This window comes from Ceratosolen solmsi, unplaced genomic scaffold, assembly GCF_000503995.2.
Source record: "Ceratosolen solmsi marchali unplaced genomic scaffold, CerSol_1.0 scaffold14, whole genome shotgun sequence".
Classification (NCBI taxonomy): domain Eukaryota; kingdom Metazoa; phylum Arthropoda; class Insecta; order Hymenoptera; family Agaonidae; genus Ceratosolen; species Ceratosolen solmsi.
The window spans coordinates 1,658,916-1,672,452 of NW_011948420.1; the positions used below are offsets into that span (position 1 = coordinate 1,658,916).

The 13,537-nt window shown below is 24.0% G+C and overlaps 1 protein-coding gene across 1 annotated transcript in view; it reads right to left on the bottom strand.

Annotated features, from left to right (window-relative positions):
• Nucleotides 1-3,043: 3,043 nt before the first annotated feature.
• LOC105360930 (protein pangolin, isoforms A/H/I/S) overlaps nucleotides 3,044-13,537 on the bottom strand; it is a 78,403-nt gene continuing 67,909 nt past the window's right edge. The window contains exon 4 of the mRNA XM_011497959.1: nucleotides 3,044-3,211. Within this exon, the coding sequence (XP_011496261.1) occupies nucleotides 3,134-3,211 (78 nt within the window). The 3' untranslated portion in view covers nucleotides 3,044-3,133. The remainder of the gene's footprint in view (nucleotides 3,212-13,537) is intronic.

Genomic DNA, 13,537 nt, shown 5'->3' on the forward strand with positions numbered 1-13,537 from the left:
CCTAAGAAAAGTAAAAAATGATTTTTTCTATTATGTTAAACTATTTATTCATGATAATAAAAATTATACGCTTGATAAAATGTAATTCATATAGTCAGTTTTTTGTCTCAATATTTGACATGAAATGATTCAATAATTTTTTATGAAATTAATTATCTAATAATTCGCAACTTCAAACATAGACAGAAAATACGTTTTAATACAGTTTTGAAATATTGCAACAAAGTATCATTTATTAAATTTTGTAACTATTAAATCTGATATAAAAATAGAATATATTATTGAAAGAAGTGAAATTGAATACATATGCATGTATAAATATAACATTTTTTATACTCGATAGCTAAATTAAAAAACAGTTCCTCTGTCAATAATTATCAATAATTATTATTGAATAATTTTAAATATTTTCCTTGATAAAATTAATCACGTATTACAGATCAAAAAGAAATTATTTATCTATGAGTTAACTTAATAAATATAAATTTTTATAATTAGGAATTTTTTTACAATATATTATACTTAATATTAATGTATAATATAATAATGTATAACATTAATATGGCACCAGTGCCTGTATTGAATGAAAAAATTTCATTTTATATTCAAAATTACATTATTTAAGATGACTTAAGAAATTATACATTTTAATATATGTATATTTATCATAATACAATAAATATACAACATTTCTTAATGTATTGAAACAAAAATTTTAATAAAATCATGCAAAATATAAGACCAAAAAAAAACAAAAAAAACGAAAAACTCGATAAAAAAATATAAATGTACTGAAGTTCCTCATAATCTTTATAATTTTGTATTTAGTAAACGAAGCTGTGAATGATAGTATAATAGTCAAATTCCTGGATTAATAATATCGGTTCAACTCCTATGAAATTAAGAACGCTCTATTGCGTGAATGAAAATTAAAATTTTTTTTAACAATTTTTTTAAGTGTATCATGATATATTATAGAATGCACTTTAATATTAAATAAACATTATTTGATACAGCATCTTAAATTATTTATAATTATTATGTTTAGTATTAAATATTATTTGATTATAAAATATAAAAAAAGATTTAGGTATTTATATAGATTTGAAAGTCATTATTGAATTTATAAAATGACGAATATCATCACATTCAAAAATTCATTCATCAAGTCACATTCATCAAAAATTCTTTTTTAATATTTTATTTACACATTTAAATTACTAAATTATTTAAAAAAATAAAATAAAAAAAACCATTAAATCAATCAATTTTATAATTAATTACAAGTATTAGACTAGCTACTAGAAAATTTTTGTCATGCAGCGCGTAGCCTATTTAATACAAAATGGAAAAATATAATTAATTTATATGTTAATATTTAAAATTTTATTTTATTGTGAAAAAATATGAATATATTATAGTATAAATTTTAATTAAAATTTAATATACGAGAAAATCGTAAGCGAAGCAATAAGTCCTAATAATCGAAGATTGTACGGAATAAGAAAAATATCCGGTTAATAAACATTAAATAAAAAAAATAAATAATAGGAAGTTTTACATAATCAACATAATAATTTGAGTTTTTTAATTTCTATATTGTGTGAAATTTTAAATCTCACTATAATTTCTTTTTTTTGTTGGACACAAAGAAGTTTTTGACTTTTCTTTTTATAATGTTGATTCATTAAATAGTGAAGAAAATTCTGCATTTGTAATGTAGTAAATATAAAAATCAACTATTTATATCTTGTATCTGAAGATGGACTTATACAACAACATGAATATATATATATTAATCAATTCTTTTTATGTTACCATATTATATAAATTATAAAAATAGATATTGTGATATACCGAAGTCTTATAATTATTATTGGTACTTATGTGTAATTTCGGAATGTTAATTAAAGAAAAATAGTAACTAGTAAAAACTAGAACATTATATAGAATTCATATAATTGTGTAATATTCTTACAGCATATACAAGGCAGAAGTTATTAAAAAATAATTCATTTTTCTGCTTTCTACATTAACATTAAATAGTATTCAATCAATAATCTACTATTGAATAATTAATTAATCTATGAGTTTTTATATCAAAATTGTTGAAGATAAATTTCGAAGTTATTCGAATCAATATCAATATAGAAACTTCAAATAAATTATTTTCAAATATAGTTGAATAATAATTTGGAGATTAAAAGGATGCCTTAGAATGAATAGATTATTAAAATTATTATACAAATTATTATTATAGATACATAGAAAAGTGTACGCGAATCTAATGTTTTAAATAATGTAATATTTTGTATGGTGATAAATATGAATAATTGTTAGGCCAAAGATTGGGTTAAAACCAAATTAACACATAGATGAATAATTTTTTCTCGTGAAAGTATTAGTGTTATAAAAAGATTGACAAGACAAGTGATTTTAGCTTATTAGAATATATAAACAAATTTTCTACACAGAAAAAGATTTTTTTGAGAATGGTTATTTACCTAAAGATGTTTAGAGACTTTAATCCATCGGGATCAAGTGACTGCACAAGTTTAATAGTTATTTAATAGTTGTAACATTTAATAGTTGTACGAAATACGTATTGGTGTAATTTGTCAAAAATAAGGACGTGTTGGAACCTAATATATAAAAAAGTACAAAGCAAAATTAGCATAAAAACTGGTCATTATTCTTATTTTCCTTTGATGACAAATTATATTTTTTATTGTAAACTTCATATAAAGTATTAAATAATTAATAAAATTCATATTTAAAAATAGTTTTCATAATAATTTATATTGCCGATTGCTTTACTTTTCGTTAATGCTAGTCTATAAACACGTTTCTACTTCAACATACTTTATATTTAATTTTTTACGAATACCATTATTTAATTAATAAAATTTTATAAAAAATTTAGATTTATTTCTTTTCTTCCTTATAGGTTTTAAAATTCATAAGCTATTTAAAGATAAAATTTAATATAAAATCATTGACACCATGCACGAAGAGTTTTTAAATTTATACCCGCCATGAATCAATCTGGATGCCCGAATGGAGAAGAACCTGAGCTGTCCGTCATAAGCGCAGGCGGAATATTCGAAGAGATCAAATGTCAGCGCAGGTAGAATTAAGGTCCCAGAAATATCTCGGTGTCGAAGACTCGCAGTAGTAGATACCTCATAAAATTGGAAAGACGCGGATATTCCTGAAAGGAAATTTTCCAATTCAGCTCGCAACATTAAAGGAATTATCGACAATTCACTTGGTGTGTTTAATTATTTCTTCCCTTCCTTTAGTATTCATAGGAATAATATATATTTTATAAATATTCTTTCTTCTTTAATTGTTAATTATTATATTGTATCATCTGTATTTCTATACATTAACAAACGTATCAAATGTTTCCTTCCCTTTTAATTATATACATCCCTGATATTCACCACTTTTATTGAAATACGTACATTTTATCAATGATTTTAAAAATAAATAGTAATATAATATAATTTATGATATGAAAAATCATTTTTAATAATCGTTATGAAATATAAAAGCAATTGTTAGCTATTATCATAGTGTAAGACTTACATTTTAAATAATTAAGTTCGTTGAAATATATTTTGTCAAATGTAAGTTTTAAATTTTATTAAGAAGAATTTTAAGTTATTGTATAAAACATTTTCAAATACTGTGTGTGTACAATTTGCATGTGCTTAAAACAAAAATAAAAATATGGATAAACCTAAATGAACTTTATTTGATAAAAGATCTGAAAAAAAGTGATAAAAATTCTATTAGAAAAATAAGGAACAATGAACTATGAAATTATATGAAATAATGAAACAACGAAGGTAGAATTATTAAAGAAAACACTTATATCTAATGTTTTGGCTGTATGTAAGCTGAAAAGATATTAGCTGCGCACAGGATACTCTTCTGATATGTGTAGTAAAGCGATTGCTTATTCGCCCAAGCCAAATTAAATTACAAAACGTCATTCAATAAAAATAAGACAGCAGTGAACGATAAACTATTGGAAGATTACAGGAGACTCGGAAACCGATATTCAAAGACAACAAAAGGATACCGATTGATGTTTTTTTCACAATTTTCGTCTTGACACCTGCCTTTCTATTTCTATATTTTATTAATTTTTTTCAAGCAACACGTTCAAATATATATGAGGTTACACTGTATTCTAATCCGATTATTGGATGAAAAATTAAGTTTCTATTTACAATATCCATTATTGAACTAATCACGTAGATGATAATAATTTAGTAATGTTTAATATAAACGTAATAGTTCATATGATGCATTAATTATTATTATTTACATTGTAGTTTTATGAAATAAAACAAGTTTATATACATGAATAAAAGATACTTATAAAACTTATTTTAATATAATACTTTTTATGTACAATATCTTATTTTTACGCATTAATTTCACATTTCTAACTTTTAACCGTACTTCTTTTACTGTGATCAATTAAACAGATTTAATAAATTACTTTCAGTTTTAATAAAATTACTTAGTATTATATAAATATGATAAAAAAATATATATTTTATATATAATATATACAATAGATACAAATAATAAATAAACATAATTTAAAATGATTTTAATTTTAAAAAATTAACAGAAATCGATAATTGTATTGGTTTGTTTCAATTAAATATTAAACAGAAATTCATTAAAATATAAGTTTTATACTACAGTAATTTAGGTTATTTTGTTTACACACTTGTATAAATTCGAATACTATATCTTATATTTTAATTATTCCTCTGTATATATTCAAATGCTATCATTCGCAATATAATTTTCTTATATTTAAAATAGATCTATGAAAATATGAAAAACAATAATAAACTTTTTTTCAAAAAAAAACTTTTTGAAACTATAAGATAAAGTAAACATAATAAAACACATATTATAAATAAATCATTATGAACATCATTTGTTAAAGACAATGTTATGAATTGAATATAGGAAGTGTAACGGCATGTAATATGCATAGTTGTAGCTGTAATCGAGAGCAGCATATATAACTTTATGGAACTCTGTAAATTAAGTCTGAAAAGTTTAAAAGTCAAAAGAAGAAAAAACGAAAGTATATACAATATTGTACAACCATGTCGCCAAATATTTTTTTTTAAAGAAGTAACGCAGAACCAAGTGCAAACCCTAGCAGCATGGGAAAGATGGTAGAGAGATTAGTACCCAATTTTCAACACCATTCAAAAGAAAATGTTCAAACAATATTGTGAATTAGTTATATACATTAATATTAATTAACTATAAAATTTGTAATATTAATAAAGAATTAAACACCGAATAATATTCTCACGTGTTAACATTTTTAAATAACCTAAAAAAAATAATTATGTAAAAGCACAAACCATATGTGGAGGAAACTAATTACGAACTTACAGGATGATATATTATAAATAATGATACTGACATGATATGATACGAAATACCATTAATAATAAGTAAATAAAGAAATTACTAATACTAAATCGTATTCTAAAGTATTTTTAACGTTCAAAAAATAAAAGAAATTCTATATTGAATTAATATTTTTAAAAGACAAAAAAATACCAACAAAGAAATCTTGAGTGTATTTTAAATTCGCTACGTAAAGTTTTTCAATAATTATTACGATGAAGTCGATGTATTTTGAACACTTTCGTCGATTTTTCAAAATAATTAAAATTTAATGACTTTAACACATATGTGTAACATTATAACTACAAAATCTATTTTTGTTTCTATATTATACTATATCAGTGCTATTGCTTTATTTATCAATACATTAATCGTATAATAATGTTAAAACAATATAAAAATTTAAATAAAAATTTATTAAACATAAAAAAATTATTTTAAATGTGGGAAATAAAAATTTCTTATATATTTATAATTTAGATTTTCTGTAAAAATATATATTTGATTGTTCTTATTCAGAATTCGAAGTGTTTTAAGGCAATTTAAAGCTAAATTGTAAAATTCTAAAATAAGAAATAAAATGTCATATAATGACATAGTCACATAATCATAAGAGTGAATATATCAATGCATGGGGTCTTCATAGTTTATTCATTTAAGTCATTATCGACCAACGAAGAAATTAAAAATAAAACCAAAACTTAAAAGAAAAAAAATGATGGAAAATGAAATCCGAAAAAGACGGCGTCGCACAAATCGTAGACGCATTGTACAAAGTCACATCAATTATGGATAGGTTCGGGTTTTAAAATTCCGCAAAGAAAACAAAGTGTTTCTACATGCAAATTAAATCGAATAAAAACAGTTTGACGGAGAAAGAAATCAAGTTTTTCCACTTGTGTATATATAAATATATACATTAATAAAAATTACTTTTCCGCTCAATAATAAATAAATTAATTTTGTTTTTTATTTATAAAAAACTGTATCAACGTCGGTATATTTGATTTCTTTATCGATTATTCTCGTATTTTATTTTTGAGATTTTTTATTATAAACTTGTAACTCCTCTTTATCATAATATACAATGTAATAAAGTAATAACTTTTGTAAATAAAAAATAATATATTAATGTATTTTCACAAATGAAACACAATATTAATTGTTAAAATAAGGATCATAAAGGATGAATAGATTTTATTAGGATAATTCACGCCAGCTCTATACAATTTTGATATATTAAAATATTGGATTTTATTACAAAATATAATTACGATGAAAATGTAAAAATAATGTAGAAATTTTATTATAAAAAAAGAATAAAATAAATAAGAATTTGGTTTTATTTTAATTACTTCTTATTCAAAGGAATAGTTATTGTCAAACTTATTGGTTTAGTAATATGAATATCATTGATACATAATGTAATAAAATACGATATTAAGTTAATCTATTTTTTATTATATTGTACTGCGAATGAAAGAAGACAATAAAATTAATAATAACGTATTAAATTAGATGTTCAAAAGATTCAATAACATTACTAATCAATTATAAAATGAAGCATAATAAATGCAATACTCTATCTTCCAATAAAATTTTAAATATTTCATGTCTGATCGTATATGCATTGACACTCATACTCTGTTAAATATTAAAAATATATTAAGAATTGATGCTTACATCTTTTAGTATTATTAAGCAATCTTTACACTTCTCTTAGAATAAATGAAATAAAATAAATTAAATTAATTAAATATATACCAAAAGTACTATACGAATAAAATATTTGGTTTATAAAATTCTCTATTTTAGTAATCAATTGAAGCAGATTTCAAACGAGTCAGGATTTTAAATTTATGTTATTAATTAACAATGAATAAAACAATGATTAAATTTTTTATTATTAAAATTGAATATATAAGAAAAAAATTGATTAATGTTTTTTTCTAAAATGTTACATGCGTTTTATATTTTTTTAGTCGACTATAAAAGTTTATATTACCAATTTATTTAAAACTATTAACTAAAAAAACCAAAAACATATATTAATAGTAAACATTTATAATGATAAAATATTAAAATATTGTAGTTTATTTTACTGCTAAACATTACACTAATTTAAAACATGTAGTAAAATAAATATATGTATATACGATATAAGAATAGGATTAAGTGAGTGTCTCATACCTATTACTGCGTTGAACAACTCAAGTTTTCAATTTTTCTACATATTCTTATAAGATTTCTTTTTCATTTTATTATTTGATTAATATTCAAACTTTCATTTATCCATTGGTCTGGCAACAATATAAATGTGTGATACTTATGGAGTTACATAAGGTTTTATCATCATTACAAATAATTTATAATTTACATTGGTGACATTATTTCTTATTTAATTTTAAAAGTAAATAATATTAAAGCGGTATTTAAAAAAAAAGCACGGATAACATTCTTATAATGATAAAGTTAAAGTTAGGGGCATTACATAAAAGTTTTAATGTTTGAAGTGCATTATTATTTTAAATAAATTACTTGTTTATTGTTTTTGTAATTGTTTATTTCTTATTGAAATGTAAAAAATTTTGCATCTAAATTGTTGCATACTCCCACATGGCTAAGTAACCGCGTGCATTGCCTTTTAGTTATATTGGCAGTGATCCAGTAAGATTACTAGCCGCAAATCTCTCAAGGCCACGAACACTAATGTTAAATCCGATGCGAGACTTGAGTCACGAATATTCACCGAACATTAACCCCGCTCCTTCTCCTTTCTTTACATCACCTTATTTTTTTATCTTATACTTCTTTTCCCATTCACTACGGTTTTTGCTTTTTATACACTTCATCTCTCGCCTTTGATTTATTTCTCGACCTCATCTCCTGCGTTTTTATTTTTTAAATATTTTATTCGGTTACTTATTTTTTACTTTATATTCTTGCCAATTACTCGTACTAACAATCGATTTTTTTCATTATTTGATATTTTTTAATATCTGTGATACTAATAATACTACAGCGGTATGATTTTCTTCTTGTAAGCAGGGAAGTGTAATAAGATAAAAAAAAATGTATGTTCAAAAATTTGTCTTGGCTCATTCAAAACCGTTGCCTTAACGAATATTTAGCTAAGATCTCACTAGCGATTACTTTTCTATGGTCCCACTCTCTCTCTCTCTCTCTCTCCCTCTCTATCTATATATTTATCTAGCTATCTACCTTTCACTCTATCTTCTTTACAACACTGCTATCTCTTGTGTGAAGAGTCATTGTCTCGACCACAAGGGGTCCAAAAGAGGCTGTGCAGGGAAGTCGTAATTTCAGCCACTTTGACCGCTGCCAGCCAAGGGCCAGAGTCGAGCCGGTAACCAATCGACCAACCGAGATAGAATAGGAAAAAAGAAGAAACGAACGAAAATAAGAGAAACAAGTATGGAGATTGAGGTAGAGAAAGGAATAAAACTAAAGTAAAGAAAAGTAGAAAGCAAGGAAGGATACTCGCTAAAAAAGAATTGGTTTGTCGTCATCTTAACCTTAACTCTTATGATTGAACAATGTTTATTCTGAACAAATGAATGCTCCAATGTAATTATAAGAAAAGAGTAGTCTTCGTAAAACTGAATGAAATGGAAAAGTAAATTAAAAAATAAATGAAAAATAGCTATGAAGAATTACGAGCAGCGCTGTACGTACAACCAATTATTTTCTACCTATCCATTATAAATAAAAATGTACTTGATGTTATTTTACTGCACATTAGAGTACCGAATTTGCTGCAATAAACGTTCTCAGAAGTTTCAAAGCACCTGAAAGAAATTGAGATTGAACTGAGCGAAATAGAAACTGTAAGCAGAAGAAATAATCAATGCAATTATCGAAGTCGGCGCAAAAATACGAAAAGTTTCTCCTCTGAATTCCTTCTTTCAATATCCAGCAAGCCAGTTTAACAAGTTATCGAGTTCTTTGTCTTTCGTACTTATTGCAAAGCCCAATTAAATCGGCAGTCAAGGACGCAGTCTACACTGTTCGTGTAGTAACACACACGTGACATTTTAGGTCGGTGGCGCGATATTTCAACGACCTCCCCCCTCTTCTACAATCTTTTTCTCTTTCATCATTTCCTCATCCGTTTCTTTTTTTCTTTTTCATTTTCGGTCAATTCAAAAAATACGCGTGTGTACATTTAAACGTACAACTCCTTGTAATTAGTAATTACATTTTCTCATAAAAAAATCAACATAAAGAGTCTTGTATACTTTTCAACAATTAATTCCAGTAAATAATTGAAAGAAAAGGTGAGGAATAGAAAAAACGTGAACAGTTCTGTACATTAAACAAGCGCTCATTCATAAATGCATAAACTATATAATAAATAAGCACTTATTAAGCAACTAAATAAATATTACAGCTAGGTACAGATATCTTTGTGTTATATTAAATGTTTCTCATAGCATAAATAAGTACAATTATTGGTATATTACATGTTACCACACATGTTTTACTAAGATACTTTTATACTTTACAATAATTCATACTTCTACACAAAACAAAAACCCAGGCTAATGAATTTATAACATTTTCGTTTAAAAATTTAGGACTCATTAATGTTAAATATCAATTTTTTGTAATTTCCAACATCCATATCCAATTAATACTATATTTGTAAAATAGTCCTATAACTAAAGTTCTTTGATAGTACTGTATTTAGTTCTCAGTAATTTTAATACTATATTAAAAATTTTATATTAGTTTTATACTAATTGAAAATCCTGATTAAATCGGCATCTAAGAAAAACTTTTATTTTAACGAAAATAAAACTTTAATTCTATATTATTTTAACTATATAAAAAATAACTAAACATAATCATATGATAAAATAAAAACATTGAAATAACTATATATTGCAGATTAAAATTTTTTATGTCTATATTACTATTTGGGTAAAAATAAATGAAGTTATTGGTATATAACATCAAACGTAAATATAATTGAATGTAGAAATCATTAAAATATGTGATTAAAAATATTGTTATATACATCAAAATTACAAATTAATTTTTTTACGTCATTTCGATAATTTATACATCAAAATAGATAAAATATTAATTAAAAATCGATTATTAATTAAATTTTTAATGAAAAAATGATATAAAATTTTATTATTTTTAAGTAGATACAGGACATAGCGTAATCAATGTAAATAGCATGTAAATGATATTAAATTAGATCAATTAACTCTCAATCTTTTAAATAGTAATGATTTATTAAAAAAATTTATTCCATTTGGGTAGTTTTAAAATTCGATATATTATAAATTTAAAAATATCATTTTATAAAAATGATGGATTTAAAAAATGATTAAAATTTCTTCCCTAATTATAAACATTTGAATGTGAATAATCTCTCAAAAACAAAAAAGAAAAATCTAGTTATGATTTATGAAAACAAAGAATTTTAATAAAAAAAGGCTAAGGATACAATTAACAGCTGAAGAACTTCTGCATCTGCTTATGTGAGTGTATGCATGTGTGCATTTGCGTGTATAATACAACGAGAGGAGAGACGACGCGTGGTAGTTCGTCCAAATGATTACGCTGTCGCTCGAGGCTTCTCTCACCTACACGCTGCGAATGCAGCCTTGGTTGGGCTAAAATGAATGCCGCCATCACTCCTGTCTTTTATTTTTGCCGCTTTAATCAGGTGTTAAATGCGAGCATCCTTAGTTCTCTCCGAAAAGTGATTTAAGTCTCCATCAAAGTGAGATCCCGGTTTCTACCCTAACTGGAAAACAGTAGTGCTCATTTTTATTGACAAATCAACAATATAGATGTGATGACATAAAATAATTTACATACCATATTCCTATGCAGTGAGAAAATTACCAAATAAAAATGTTTTAAAAATTATTCTAATTTTATTTTGTAAATCAAGTTATTGAATGACAGAAACTTACAATATAATAAACATTAATTATAGAAAAAACTAGCTTACTTTAGTATATATTTCATTAACCATATTTTCAGCGATATTTAATTATTTTCATATAACAATAAAAAATAGAAAACTTGAAGAAAATTATTAATTAAAACTATTATTTAGCATGCACATAATCATAAATAACTAACGATCTAAAAGTACTGAAAAGGACATGGCAAAACAACTTAAATAAATTTTCCATCGTATTTATGTAAAAATTCATTAATGCAATGTTTCTATTAAATAAAAAAATAGCATCTGTCAATAAATATTATCCTTTATAATCAATCTTCATCTTTTTATATCCTTTATAACTATTCTTTATAATTAATCTACATATACGACTTAATATATTTAATTGTTCATATTTAAAAGATTTTATATATAATATATATGAAATTCAATTTATTATTTGCAAATGTTTAATTTTTGTAAATCAATGAAAATGAGCTAACTGTAAACAAATTCATTTTTAATGTAAATTTTGTTTCTACTATATCTTAGGTTTTTGGAATGTGTTTATTCAGTTACAACCTTTTTAACCATCCAGAACTCTATTATACTATAAAACAAATTCATCGTAATAACGAATAAAATATTATATCTACCAAGAGTTAATAGACAAATCGTTTACTTAGCTAATTGCCCATAACTTATTGTACTCTGTAAATTGATAAAAAGTGAAATGAATACAAATGTTTCCTTTAAGTTGCAAAGGAAATAGTTGTGATGCCAAGTAAAGAATTTCAAAAATGAATGATTTATCGATTTACAACGAAGTCTGTCTATTATATATGTGTGTGTGTGTGTGTGTGTGTGTGTGTGTGTGTGTGCGCGCTCGCGCGCGTGTGTGTATGTAAAATTATATCAGGGACAATTAAATCATCAATTATTTTAAATATATATCAAATATCAAAATTCAAATAAATATATTTATCAAAATAATGATACATTAATCGTAGACCAATAATTAAATTAATAGGACTAATACGATTTATTCAAGTCATATTTTGCACAATTTTACAAATAAAAATATAGACGTATATTTCATCTGAATATGCTTGGAGTATCAAAAAGAAAAAACAATAAATCGTTTACTGTGATCTCTACGTCAAGATAAATTTGAATTGATAAGATGGCAGTAAAGTCAAAGGCTTTATTTTTTGTTATTTCAAATAAAGAAAATAAGAAAAATAAGTATACAGAGTACCAAGTAAACAAAGAAAAGGAGAAAAGAGTTTTTGAGATGAAATCTAAGTTAAAAATACTATAAGTGGAAAGTGTGGGCAATGATCCTTTTTTGATTAACGCTAAAAGTGTACGCAAGCAATTGCTTTGTTCATGGTGTTGTGTATGTATATTTCTTCATACTCGTATGCACATTTGTAAGACACGCCAAGGCGCAGCAGAGAGGAGCAAAAGACATGATCTTTCACGTTCATCTGCATAATGCAGTGCATGACGACAAAGAAATTGGTCATCGCGAAGATGCGACGAAGATTCTTTCAGTTAGAGCATGAAAGAGTTTGAGAAAAGATGGAGGACCAAAAATAGGGAAAAATAAGAATTATTAAAACAAAAATAGATTTATAAATCTAAAGCTACGTTACACATGCATTAGACTTTTACTTTCACTGTTTACATATTTCTTTGCTTGAGCTCTTATAAATGAACTTATTTATCATGACAATTATAATTTAAAACCTATTACTAGTTAAGAATTTTAAATAAGAATTCTGTTTAAGAAAAATTTACTATAATTACAATTAACATTGATAATAATTACTTTTCAAATTGATATATTATTTATGAATTTAAAAAACTATAAATATATTTAATAAACGTACTATGGTATACAGTAAATTGATGATCATGTAAACAAGGAGTATTTAATATTTAATATAATTAAAATTTGAAATGCAAATACTGTCTCTACCATTACGATATGACTGTTTTTAATTTATATTTACGTAAATATTATGAAAATTATAATCATGGTTGTTATAAATATTATAAGTAAGAACGAAATTTAAAATACATACCTAATCTGGATTAACTATGAAAATAATATATAAACTACAATGCATTATATAATGA